General features: G+C 39.8%; 1 protein-coding gene across 2 annotated transcripts in view; it reads right to left on the bottom strand.

Moving 5' to 3' along the window:
* The window catches only part of IGSF11 (immunoglobulin superfamily member 11), a 134362-nt gene extending 125953 nt beyond the window's left edge, over positions 1-8409 (bottom strand). For both annotated transcript variants that reach the window (XM_059391905.1, XM_059391907.1), the window contains exon 1: positions 8092-8409. In XM_059391905.1, coding sequence (XP_059247888.1) covers positions 8092-8143 — 52 coding nt within the window. In that variant the 5' untranslated portion in view covers positions 8144-8409. The remainder of the gene's footprint in view (positions 1-8091) is intronic.
* Positions 8410-12797: the final 4388 nt, after the last annotated feature.

Below are 12797 nucleotides of genomic sequence, written 5' to 3'. Positions count from 1 at the left end.
GGTGGTATTAAGGAGGGCACGTATTGCATGGAGCTCTGGGTGTTATAGGTAAAAATGAATATGTAAAAAATGAATCTTGGAACACTACATCAAAAACTAATGATGTATGGTACTAATGTAACACAATTTTAAAAAGTCAAAATTAATGTATACTTACAGAAACAAACTGACATTTGACAGACCCAAGAGCAGAGGACTTAACTGCAAAGGCAGATGAGGGAAATTTTCAGTGATGGAAATTTCTATATTTGACTCTGCTTACACAAGTGCGTAAATCTATCAAAATTATATAATATTATACTGAAAACAGGAGGATCTTAGAGTTAGTTATATAGTTAATTAAATAGTTAATTATATTTCAACAAAATTGACTTAAAACACAAAATGAGTAATTCATGAAAAATTTTCTGGTGGCATGGTGGTTGTTAGTCACATACAAAATACACACACACACACACACCTACACACACACTTTCTACCTAGTGGCTATGATAATTTTCCTTCTAAATATATTCAAACATAATTGAATTTTGAACCTAGATTCTAGATAGAGGGTAAACAAAAGCTCCAAAAAATGTAAATGACTGGTCCTCTATGTGATCCATAAAGATCCTCACTAAAGGAAAAAAAAGTACATGTACATGCAGACTTTGTCATTACAAAAATGTCTGGAACAATGCACAGCAAAACCAGAAGATTTGGTGGGTGGAGGCAGGGTGAGTCAATTCTTAAACACTTCTGCATTGTTTGATTTTTTATGCCTAAGATATGTTACTTCTGTAATTAAAAACATATATAAAATATACAAATAAAGAATTTTAAGTGAGCTTATATGCTTAAATAATATATGCATACTTTACTTAATACCATCTTACATAGCATGCAATAATTATGGGCTGTCTCAGAAATAATTCTCAAAAACAAAGAAAGAAAGGAAGGAAGGAAGGAGGAAACTAACATTCCACTATAGTAACACCAGAATTTCACACAGTATGTGAACCCAACAGGGCTCCAAGATCCTTCCAGAAAATCGGTGGGGTAAAAGCTATTTTTTTTTTAAAGATTTTATTTATTTATTTGACAGACAGAGATCACAAGTAGGCAGAGAGGCAGGCAGAGAGAGAGAAGGAAGCAAGCTTCATGCCAAGCAGAGAGCCCGATGCGGGGCTCGATCCCATGACCCTGAGATCACGACCTGAGTTGAAGGCAGAGGCTTAAACCACTGAGCCACCCAGGCACCCCCAAAAGCTATTTTTTTAATGATGGTAAACTGCAATGTGCTTGTGCCTGTGTTGACACTTGTGCTGACGGTGCAGACACAGCAGTGGGTGAACCACGGGCCTTACGGCCCTCTGGGTGCAGGCACTGAACTCTCCTCACAGGCCTCCACATCACAGGCTCCCATGAAAACAGACAATCCAGTTTCACTGAAGAATGCCTTTGATGAAGCAGTAACAGTAATTTTATTAAATCTTGACCTCTTATAATATCCTGTGTGACAAAATGGGCAGCATGAACCATCGGTCACGTATGCTGCAGACCGAAGCACAATGGCTGTACCGGGAAGAGCACTGGTGTGACTCCGTGAGTACAAAGCTGAATGAACTAGTTGCTGGTTTTGTGGATCAGCATTTTTACTTGAAAAAACAACCCACAGACTACAATTATTCAGACTTGGGTATGTGGCAGGCATTTTCTCCAAATTGAACAAAATAAGACTATCTCTTCCAGGGAAATAACTGACAGTTATCTGTTCCCAATAATAAAATTTGGGAAATATTAAAATTTTACAAAACCTGTATCTGCCACTGCAGCTTAGCAGTTTTCCAAGACTAAACACACTTTTGATAAGATCAGTGGTGATATTAACAAATGTGATGTGTTTATATTATACAGTTTAATGTATGTCAACATTTGTAAAAATCTGTATTGAGGGACCAATATTTTCTAAATTATCAATGCACAGTGTACCAAAAAATCATGCAGTGTACCAAAAAATCATACACTCAAGTTGCAATATATATCAATGGATTTTTTTAAGAGTTTTATTTATTTATTTTGACAGAGGGAGATCACAAGTAGGCAGAGAGGCAGGCAGAGAAAGAGGGGAAGCAGACTCCCTGCTGAGCAGAGATCCCGATGTGGGGTTCTATTCCAGGACCCTGAGATCATGACCTGAGCCGAAGGCAGAGGCTTAACCCACTGAGCCACTCAGGCACCCACCAATGGATTTTAAAATAACAGAGCAAGAAATGTTTATTGATAATGGTTTCTAATTTTGCATGGTAGCCAATCTTTAAGAAACTACTACCTATTTAGTTTTGGTAAATATCAAAGAATATCCAAAATTATTTGAAAATGCTATCAAAATACCCCCTTCCTCCTCTAACTACATATCTGTGTCAAGCCTGATATTCTTCATATATTTTAACCAGAGAAATACATCATACTAAATTGAACACAGAGGCAGATAGGGGAATCCCACTGTCATCTAAATAAGTCAGACATTACAGAGATTTCCAAACATGAACAACATGCCCCTCTTCTTGCTAATATTTTTTGGTTTGGGCAAAAATTCTCACTTTTTGCAAAAATATATTACTTATGTCAATATACAATGGACTTATTGTTGTTTTTAAATTGATTAATAAATATTTTTAAACATTCTTACTTTTAGTTTTTAATATGGTAAATATTGGTAGATATAATCCACATAAAGAAAAACTCTTTACGGTCCTCAATAATCTTAAGGCCAAAAGTTTGAGAATCTTTGTCATACACTGTTAACACATTTTTACATGTTCTGCATACTTTTTTTCTTCTTTAATAAAATGGGAGTAATGAAATAATATTTATTGAAACTTTACCTTACATGAGTCTCATGATAGCCAGATGATGTAGCTACTATATCTTCATTTTTTCCCCCATGATGAAGAGTTTTTATTTAATTCAATAAGCAACATGGAAACACTGAAATCCTTTAAGCAAGAAATCCTGGATCATTCTAAAATGTACTTAAGAGAATAGATTTTTTTAAATTTAATTCATTAACATATAATGTATTGTTTGTTTCAGGGGTACAGGGCTGTGATTCATCAGTCTTATATAATGCCCAGTGCTCATTAAAACACGTATGCTTCCAAATGTCCATCACCCAGTACCCCATCCCTCCAACCCCCTCCCTTCCAGCCAACCTCAATTTGTTTTCTATGATTAAGAGTCTGCATACTGTCTAGAGTCTTGGCTAACAAGCAGACTGTCTTAAGTCTATGGCAGTCTGCACCTACACAGAGGCAATATGCGTAAGTGAAATGTACTACAAGCTTTCTTAACCAATGAAAGCCTAAAATGTTAGCCTGACTGAAATGTGTTCTGCAACAAGTGATGTTTACTATACTTCACCCTCACTTTTTGCCAGGTATTTTGTATTCTGGCAAATGATCCTGACCTGTGGAGCTGACAGAAGTTGCATAACAGGTAGTGATGAACCTGGTACAAGGAACCAAAGATGAAGTATTATAAAAGATGTCTGATGTTACTTAAGGCATCTCTGAGTATATGATGAAGGATGGAGCTATGATTAGTAGAAGACTTCTGACATTTTGGAAGATACAAACATCACTGCAGACTGAGAGGATGGTCCACAGGGAATGAATCCTAGCTGGAAGAAACTCTGGGGTGGCGGGGATGTTTTCACATGAGCAACTGCTGTCAACAGGGAGAGACTTTAGACAAAAGTGGGTGAGGGGCTCTCTAAACTAGGACATTTTTTAAAATTTCCATGGATGTGACCTTCAACAGACTTCAGAAAAAAATTTAAACCTCTTTCCAGTTTTTAAAAATATTGGATTAATTAGTCTCTTAAGACTGGTCTAAGGAGTGGTCCCACTCTACTTGAGCTATACTCACAATGTCACACTGTGTTATTACACAGTTGTGACACTTGATGAAATAACAGCATTGAATTTCCAACCACTACCATTCATGGCTGCTGATTTTCAACTAATTCTCTGAAGATTCTTCCGAAAAATTCTACGGAGGACAAGAATTTCCTGAATTCACTGCTTCTGGGGTCTCAACTTCTTTACTGGCAAGGCTGTTCTAAAGTAAAAGTATGCGTCTAATACTGTCAGTTTGTTAACTCTCTCAAGATCAAAATGCTAAATGAAAGGAAACCAGTAAGTAGACATCCTCTAAGAATTTTTTTTTTTATTGGACAGACCTTTTTTTTTTCACATCAGCAAATTTGTATTTTTAATCCCTTTTTATAAACATAAAAATTGTGATGATATTTGCTAAAATATGCTCTTCCTATAATCCATATGTGAGGCAGAGTCCCACCATAGAGGACCTCTGTGGTATCTATCCGGCGATGGTAAAGAATGAACTGGTATCAGATCAACAGCTGAGTCTATCATTTGTGAAATTAGGAAACAGATTTTCTTTGCTGACTTCATGTCTTTTTTTTTTTTTTTAAATCCTCACAAATGTAAACTACCCTTTCTTAGGTGGTAGGAAACCAGATACAGAGGGAATCAATTACCCAAACTTTAATAGAAAGAAAAAAAAAATCCTCCCACAGTTTAGGTAAATCGGCTTAACTAATAAGTAATTAATTAACTTTCCACATTTAAGACCAAATTCAGCTCAAATCAGATGGTGTTTTGAACACCACCCAAGAACTGACAACCCCTCTGAAACCAGTAACTCTCAATTATAATTGAAGAAGGATATCAGAGCCTCCAGATGGTCTAAGGGACCTTCTCAAAATGCAAGGGTGAGATTTATGTGTGCCAGACAGTCCTTACCAAACAAAAGAGGGGGGGACTTGAAGTGAGGGGACTACCAGAAATGCAGCAATCCTACCTCCAATTGCCTCAAACATCACTACTGTAGATAACATAAATTCAGAATCCCTATTCTAAATGAACTAATGTAGATGAGAATTTCAGTGGGAGTACCACGATTTCCCCCAAACCAGCTAGTATTTCTAGTCCCTTGTTCTGTAGAACTCATTGCAATTAAATAATTTTGTGTCCCAGCACATCACCTTGTTTGGCACTAAATCACATGGTTTAAGTATGAAGATCCAAATGAGACTTTTCATTATAAATGCTTCCACTATCAAAGTGCGAAAACACATTTGAAAATGTGCCACATACTGTTACTGGGGGGAAAAGTCTTTACCTATTGCACCATTACCTTGAGTCTGACAACAGTCCTAAGCATAACATTTTAGAAGCGCTTGGTGATTTAATGTTTAAATTCCTTCCTGAATAGTCCACATTGAAAATACAGTGGATTAAGCTTAATTTCTCTAAAGTTTTCATCCAGTGGCTGCCACCTTTCATGTAGGTCAAACTACAGGTTTTTTACTAAAAAGTGAATCCTGCCAAAGCAGTTACATAATTCAAGTTAGAGCTGAGAAACCAAAGTTCGCAAGACTTTTTTCAGAATGCTAACGTTTAGGCTCATAATTCTTTTCGTTTTCATTTCATTTTTATGTGATCTTTTCTTTTTATAGATTTTCTCAGATGCTGGAAAGTTATCTGCTATTTCAAGGAATCACAAGTAGCACAAAAAACACTTCAGATATATCTAACCTATTGATAGAACTATACAGAAGTCAACTTTTCAGTTCAAGTTCCCTTTGAAATTACTCCACAGAAAGTCAAACAAAAATAAAAACAGAAATCTCTTGACAACCACTTTCTTTCAAAAATGTAAGAGACTCTCTATGTCTACCTTTCATGCATCAAGACTTGGTAGTAGCCAAGGCTACAATGATTACCTACTCAGCATTCCATTTCTTTTCCTCCTTCATAACGAAGCCACTAGTTCAGGTTTCCACCCCTTCCCACCATTCTAAGTCCTAGGGATGGGCCCTAATTCATTCAAAACAACTTTGCCTTTGACTTCAACTTAATGGCAGTGAGGACATGGTATTCTCCTGGAGACTGTTACACTAGGCACAAGGATGCACACAATAATTATTCACCCACCACCCCTCCCCATCTTAAGGAAACTGAGTAACAGTGGCCTTCCCATGGCCTCCTGAATAAATCCCAAATTCAACATTCAAGGCTCTCTACTATTGTTTTACTGATTTTTTAGCCCTTTCTCCTTTCAACACATCTCCTGCTCTAGCAGCTAGACACTTGGCCTTTCAAGAATATGCCCCTGCACTTTCCACTTCATAGCCTTCATCCAGGCTGTCCCTTTGACTTGGAAAGAAGGCCCAACCACTCCCATGTCAGCCAATTCAAATCCTACTCAAAGTTCGGATCAAAAGTAAACTTTTCTATCAAGTCTTCCTTGATATCACCATTAATAAATGGCACTCATCATACATTCCTTGTATCATTAATCATTTTATATGCTTACAGCCTGTTTTAAAACCGCAGACTCCTTACAGGCTGCAATCTCTTATGCATCTTTGTCCCCCACCATCCCTCCCCACCAGACAGCCAAATTCAGAAGGCAGCTCAGTAAATGTATGTTGAACAAATGAACATTATTGTTCATTTCTGAGGGTGAAAAGTACTTCTACAAAACAGATTATCATGAAGGCTGAGTTGTCCTTGGACGTCTTTAAAAACACCCTAGGAAAGCTGAGGAATAGTTCTGCTGAAGGAAAGGAAACAAATCAGATGACCTTGTAAGGCTGCTTCTGCAAATTACATCAACTCTTGAAAAGTACTGCCTAATAATTCAAAAACAGACTATATACAAATGCTATTTACAAAAAGAGCAGCATTTATTATAATAGATGAAGGTTAAGAACAAATTATTTTTACCAAAATTGCAGCATCTCTTATAATAATATTTATACCATTTTTCAGTTATATCCAAGAAATTGTACAAAAAGCTCATTTACGCTAATTATTTCACACTTGAAAGAAGTAGGACAGAGAAAAATGCCAGCCACTTCAAATGGGCAACCAGACAAAATTAATTTGGAAGCACATATTCATGTCACTGAATTATTGTCTACACATCATCACCAAAAATATACCTACTGAACTCCAATAAAGTTACCTGCAATTCTGATGATTTCCTTCACTGGCATTTATGGAAAAAGTATACAAAATTTTGTATTCCTTTCTCCCCTACTAAATAAATTTGAACAATTTAAGTCGACTAAAATGAAGTTATTTCAAGATCCATGGGTATATTATCAGTTCAAATAAGGCCGCAAAACTATGGGAAACATGTTGGTACCTCCAGAAACAAACAAGTTTAACCACAATATTTCATAAATCACTGAACCTGCTCTTTAAATAAAACCTTCAGAATAAATCTCAATAAATCTCATTAATTAAATGGGACAGAAAACATTGCAAGGACAGTGCACTCACAAAAGAAAAAAGCACAGTATAAGATGAAAAATCAGAGTTCAATATGATGACTATTCATAGACAATAAAATGTAAAAAAGATTAAATAGAGAATAGAAAATGAAATAGTTTTAAAAAAAACATTTAAAAATTAAGCACACATTTAGTCTTTTTGTTCTAATACTGTTACACTCTGTATTTCTGTAAACCAATTTAAATGCTTTGGGGAAGAAGCTAGAGTACAAAAACTATATTGTTTTCGAACACAGTGTAGCACACTGTACAGTTATTTTTAAAGTAAAGATCACATTTTCAGTCAAACCTGCATATGCTTGTTAAAGGTTAGGATAAAGCTACAATTTAAAGTTTTCTCGTTTATTTTAAAGGCACCTCTGTTTTTCCCGGAGACGCCGGATAACGGAAACTGATTCCAAAGAGTATTTCTTCCCGGACCCAGTAAGTGCGGGAGTGGTAATCTGAAAAGCACAGCGGGGTCAGAAGCAGGTCCGGGATCCGCGGAAACCGAGAAGCGGGCGCAGTTACCTCTAGGATCTGGGACACCTGAGAAGCTCGGAGGGGGAGGGGGGACGGGGGCGCAGGCGGGACAGCAGCGGTGAGGGTGGGCGCGTGAGCCCCGGCCGACAGCAACGAATATGGCCCCTGGCAAAGTTGGGTTCGCAGGACCTGGCACAGGTCACCCAGGGCCCGCCGGCCCAGCCCGGCCCCAGCGGGAGCAGAGGGCTCAGGCTACTCACCGTGCAGAGAGAGGAGCAGCAGAGGCGCCAGCGGAGAGCCCGGAGAAGTCATTCCGGGGCCGCGGGAAGCGCGCTCAGCGCCCGCCCGGGTCCTCGTCGCGAAGGCGGAGACGCGGGCCGGGCTCTCGGCGCTCTTGGGGCAGCCGGGTCCGACCGGCCGGGCCGGCACCGTGGGACGCGCAGCCGAGACAAGTGCAGCTCCCGCGCCTTGCCCCGCTCCGCAGACGCTGAGCTGCGACCAGGCGCGTCCCGGGCTCGCGGGCCTCGTCCCGCAGCGCCGCGGCCACCTAGCGCTGCCCCAGGACCCGACGGCCCGTCGCGCCGCCGGGGGAGCCACTCCCCCCCCCCCCCCCCCACCCCCGCCCAGCTAGTCCGGCAGCAGCCCGGCTCCACTCGGCTCCGCGCCGCCCACTCTCCCCGCTCGGTCTCCCGGGCAACCGCGGCTCCAGCGCGACGCCTGGCGGCCCACCCGCGGAGCGAGCGCGGCGCGCAGCTGGCGCTGCCGCGGCCACCTGTGCGCGGTGCCGCCCACTCCCCCGCACGCCGCTGGGAGCGCCGCTGGGGACCGTCCAGAGGACGCCCTCCTGGCTTGCAGGCAAGTCCCACCCCTGCGGTGAACTACTCCGCAGACAGGGGTGTCAGTCTTGATCCCCAGAGTCCGCTAGGAAGGACTTGCCACAACCTTCGTTGAGCAAGACTTTTTTCTGTTTTCAGATGATTTCTATGTGTCCATTTCCTCTCTTCTGTCACCTACATAATCTGGCAAAAATCTGATTCTGGCAAAATTAAGAATTGATGAGGTTTGTTCTATTCCATAGTGTTTAGTTTTGTTTTCTTTTCTTTTCTTTTCTCCCCACACCCACTACCCTTTTTTCCTTAAAAGAGCCTAAGGGCTGTACCGTGCTTCTCATTTCCCGTTTCTGTCAAAGACCCTACCATCGTCTCTTGCCCCTTTAGTAAAACTTATCTCAACTTCTAATATTTAAAATACTCCACTTTAAACGTTTTGGCTTTCTTAAACTAATTTAAACGCTTCGTTAACTAGTGAGGGGTTGATTTTATTATGGTCATTGTTACTTTGGGTTTTTATTTTTGGTTTCCTGTTTGTTCTGATTGGATGGAAAGGGAGACCTTCTTGGCATTTGAAACTATTTTACTTAAATATCTACCTTCTCTTTTATAAAAACTAAACTTCATTCCTTTTCCATTGGATCGCTGGTGTCTTAACAGCCCATGGTCACTTTCTGCTTCAGCCTCCGATGGGAACCTTCTAAAATTTTTGGAGGTACCTTCCATGGGGAATGTCAAGCCATTCTGGTCAATTTCTACACAGCAGAGATTAAGATTCTTGGGGCCACTCGGAAATTTTGAACCCCCATCTGGCAAATATAATACTCCCAGGGAAATTAAGAATTAAAATAGTATGCACAGGAGAAAGGCAAATATGTAAAACATCCATACGTTGGACAAAAACTGGAAGATAAGTTTAAAAATAAACAGTGTCAAGATGGTGGAATTATAGATGCACCCTTTTATGGAAATTGGTGATGTTATAATTTTATGTAAGAGAGAGAACACATTAAGAAATGCCAATCACCTTTAATATCAATATCCTGAAAAGATATAGTTTGACTATGAATTGAAGATGCTTCAACTTTGTTCACAACTTCCAATTTGTTAGAATCCCTTGCCAGACCTCTAATGGCCAAAATATATATATGTGTGTGTGTGTGTGTGTATGACATATACATTGACATTTATATATATATAGAGAGAGAGAGAGATTGACATTAATAACAGAAATTTTACATTTCAGCTGTGATTTCATCACTGGGCTCCTTCTCATTCTTTTAAATTCCACAGCAAGAACTAGATTTTCTTTCTCCATCCAGTTAAATTCCTTGTTTTGTCCTGTACATTTTACCACATTCAAGCCCGGTCCCAAATAGGGCAGGAGTAAGATAAAATATGTTTTTAAAAGGTTTTATTTATTTGAGAGAGAGAGGTCACAAGTAGGGGGGAGGGGCAGAGGGAGAAGCAGACCCCCTGCTGATCAGGGAGCCCAATACAGGGCTCAATCCCAGGACCCTGGGATCATGACCTGAGCCAAAGGCAGTCATTAACTGACTGAGCCACCCAGGCACTTGCTTAAGAGTAATATAAAGAGAAAAGTAAGGAAGCTGTCAGATGGCAGGTGCTACTCAGAACAGGTCTTCACTTCACTATAACCCCAGGTTTAAATATTTTTTTTAAGATTTTTATTTATTTATTTGACAGAGAGAGATCACAAGTAGGCAGAGAGGCAGGCAGAGAGAGAGAGGAGGAAGCAGACTCCCTGCTGAGCAGAGAGCCTGATGCGGGACTCGATCCCAGCACCCTGAGATCATGACCTGAGCCGAAGGCAGCAGCTTAACCCACTGAGCCACCCAGGCGCCCCCCCCCAAGTTTAAATATTGAGATAGAATATTCATTCTTTAATTAAATAAATAACCTAATAACCTAGGATGAAAAACTCTGATAAAGCAAGTTGCCTGATATATTTCTTAGCACATCTATTCAAGTATTTACTAAGTATCTAACTGTGTAAGACATGGTTAACTTGAAGGTTAAACATAAAGTATAAAATATGACGCCCACACTTTAAAAAACTTACAGTTGTACATGGGATATATCCTCAAGGTCATGAATGAGAGAAAGTGAGCTCGCTCTCCTGCCTCTGTGTCACCATAAGTTACTTCTACATTCTACCAGCAGGAGCTGGTGAGTTATAGGAGGAGTAGCCCTTTTCATAGAAAAAGAAATGTAGCTTCTGAAGGAAGAGTGGGAATAATCCGATTTCAGGCAGCAATCTGGCGGCCCAGAAGCTCAGGGCAGATGGTAGACGGTGGACTCACAGGAAGCCAGTTGGGAGTACTGAAAACTCAAAGTGCAGTTCACAGAGCATTCCAAAAGGACACTCTCACAGGAAACAGAGAAAAACATTGCTTTTTAATTTACACAGATAATACCACTAGCATTATTTCAAATAAATTCGTTATTAGTAATGATGAGTTCCGCCAGTTCTTTCATCCTAATCTGCTTTATGACCACAGTAGGATTTCTTTAAATCTCTTAAGTATTCTAAGTTCTAAAGCAACAGACAACATCTTACATTTGCATAATACTTTATAAACTTCAAAATGTTTTCACATATATTATTTCTTCTGATCTTCACAGCAATCCAGGGGGTAGGTCAGGCAGGTATTATTACCCCCTCTTCGCATATTAAGACACTGAGTCTCTAAAAGATCAAGGGATTGCAAATACCAAGGCAAAACTAAAACCAGGTTCTTCTGACATTCATCCTATAGTTGTTTCCTACCACACCATGAAGTCTTTCCCTTTTATCTCTTTACAGACCAACATCTGAAGGAATTTATATAAACCATAGTGTCTTAAAGCTGTCTGGGGGAAATACTACCATTGTCACCCCAAAATGTATCCCCCCTCCATCCCACCACCACCACATCCTCCCTACCCCCACATAAGTAGCCCATACAATTTTGGCCATGTTGGTGCCACCCCCACTTCTAAGCATGTTATAGTTGGTCTCTCTGACCAAGGAAGAAATGGAGGGGGAAATATCTGGGATCAGGAACCACAGGGTGAAATGCTCTGATATGGTGTAATAATAATCTTGGCTTGAAAACATTAGTGAAATGAGAATATGGTCAATTTCTAAATCTCTAAATATGGATTATCCCAATCCAAATGTTAATCCTAGACCAGCTTCTATTCTCCACCCATCAAAATGCTGGATCATCTCTCTACAGTCAGCTATTCTGCATTCAAGAATGGAAAATTAATTTTAATATTAGCTTAGGAGAAAAACAATTAAGAAAGAAAAACAGAGGGAATTATAAGGCTTTCCAAAGCCAATTATAAATTATTTTTAATTAGCAACTTTTAAATTATTAATAGTACCTATCTCTCTCCTTTACATACATAATTAAAAGTTAATTGAACTTAAGTTTTTGAGGATGTTTGTCTATTCAATATTTTATTAGAATATAAGAATAAGAATCTTAGAGTTAGAAAATACTTTTGAGGGGGCGCCTGGGTGGCTCAGTAGGATAAGCGTCTGCCTTCAGCTCAGTACTGGGATGGAGCCCCACATTAGGATCCCTGCTCAGCCGGAAGCCCGCTTCTCCCTCTGCCTGCCACTCCCCCCATCCTATGCTCGCTCACTCTGTCAAATGAATAAATAAAATCCTAAAAAAAGAAAGAAAGGAAGGAAGAAAGAAAGAAAAAGAAAATACTTCTTGGTCCTTGTTTGAGTCAGTAACTTATTCTGTAACCATTATAACCAAGCTGCTTAGGATTATATATAACCTAGAGTAGAGCTTGGCCTTTACAGAAGTGAAACTTGAAAGGAATTCCCCTTTTTCCTTTGTAAAAAAGCAATTAAAACTCTATAATAACAATAGAGGATCCAGGGTGGCTCTGTCTCATGGGTTTAGCATCAGACTCTTAGTTTCAGCTCAGGTCATGATTTCAGAGTCCTGAGAGCGTGCCCTGCCTAGGGCTTCATGCTCAGCATGGCGTCTGCTTGAGACTCTCTCCTTCTGCACCACCGCCCCCAACTCGCACATGGTCATTTTCTCTCTCCAATAATAAATAAATAACAATAAAGGAATGGGGAAGATGATAATGGAATTATTAGAATA

The sequence above is a fragment of the Mustela nigripes genome, chromosome 2 (assembly GCF_022355385.1).
Source record: "Mustela nigripes isolate SB6536 chromosome 2, MUSNIG.SB6536, whole genome shotgun sequence".
NCBI classification, from domain to species: Eukaryota; Metazoa; Chordata; class Mammalia; order Carnivora; family Mustelidae; genus Mustela; species Mustela nigripes.
Note: the sequence above shows the minus strand (reverse complement) of the source record. Positions and strands in the feature narration are given on the sequence as shown.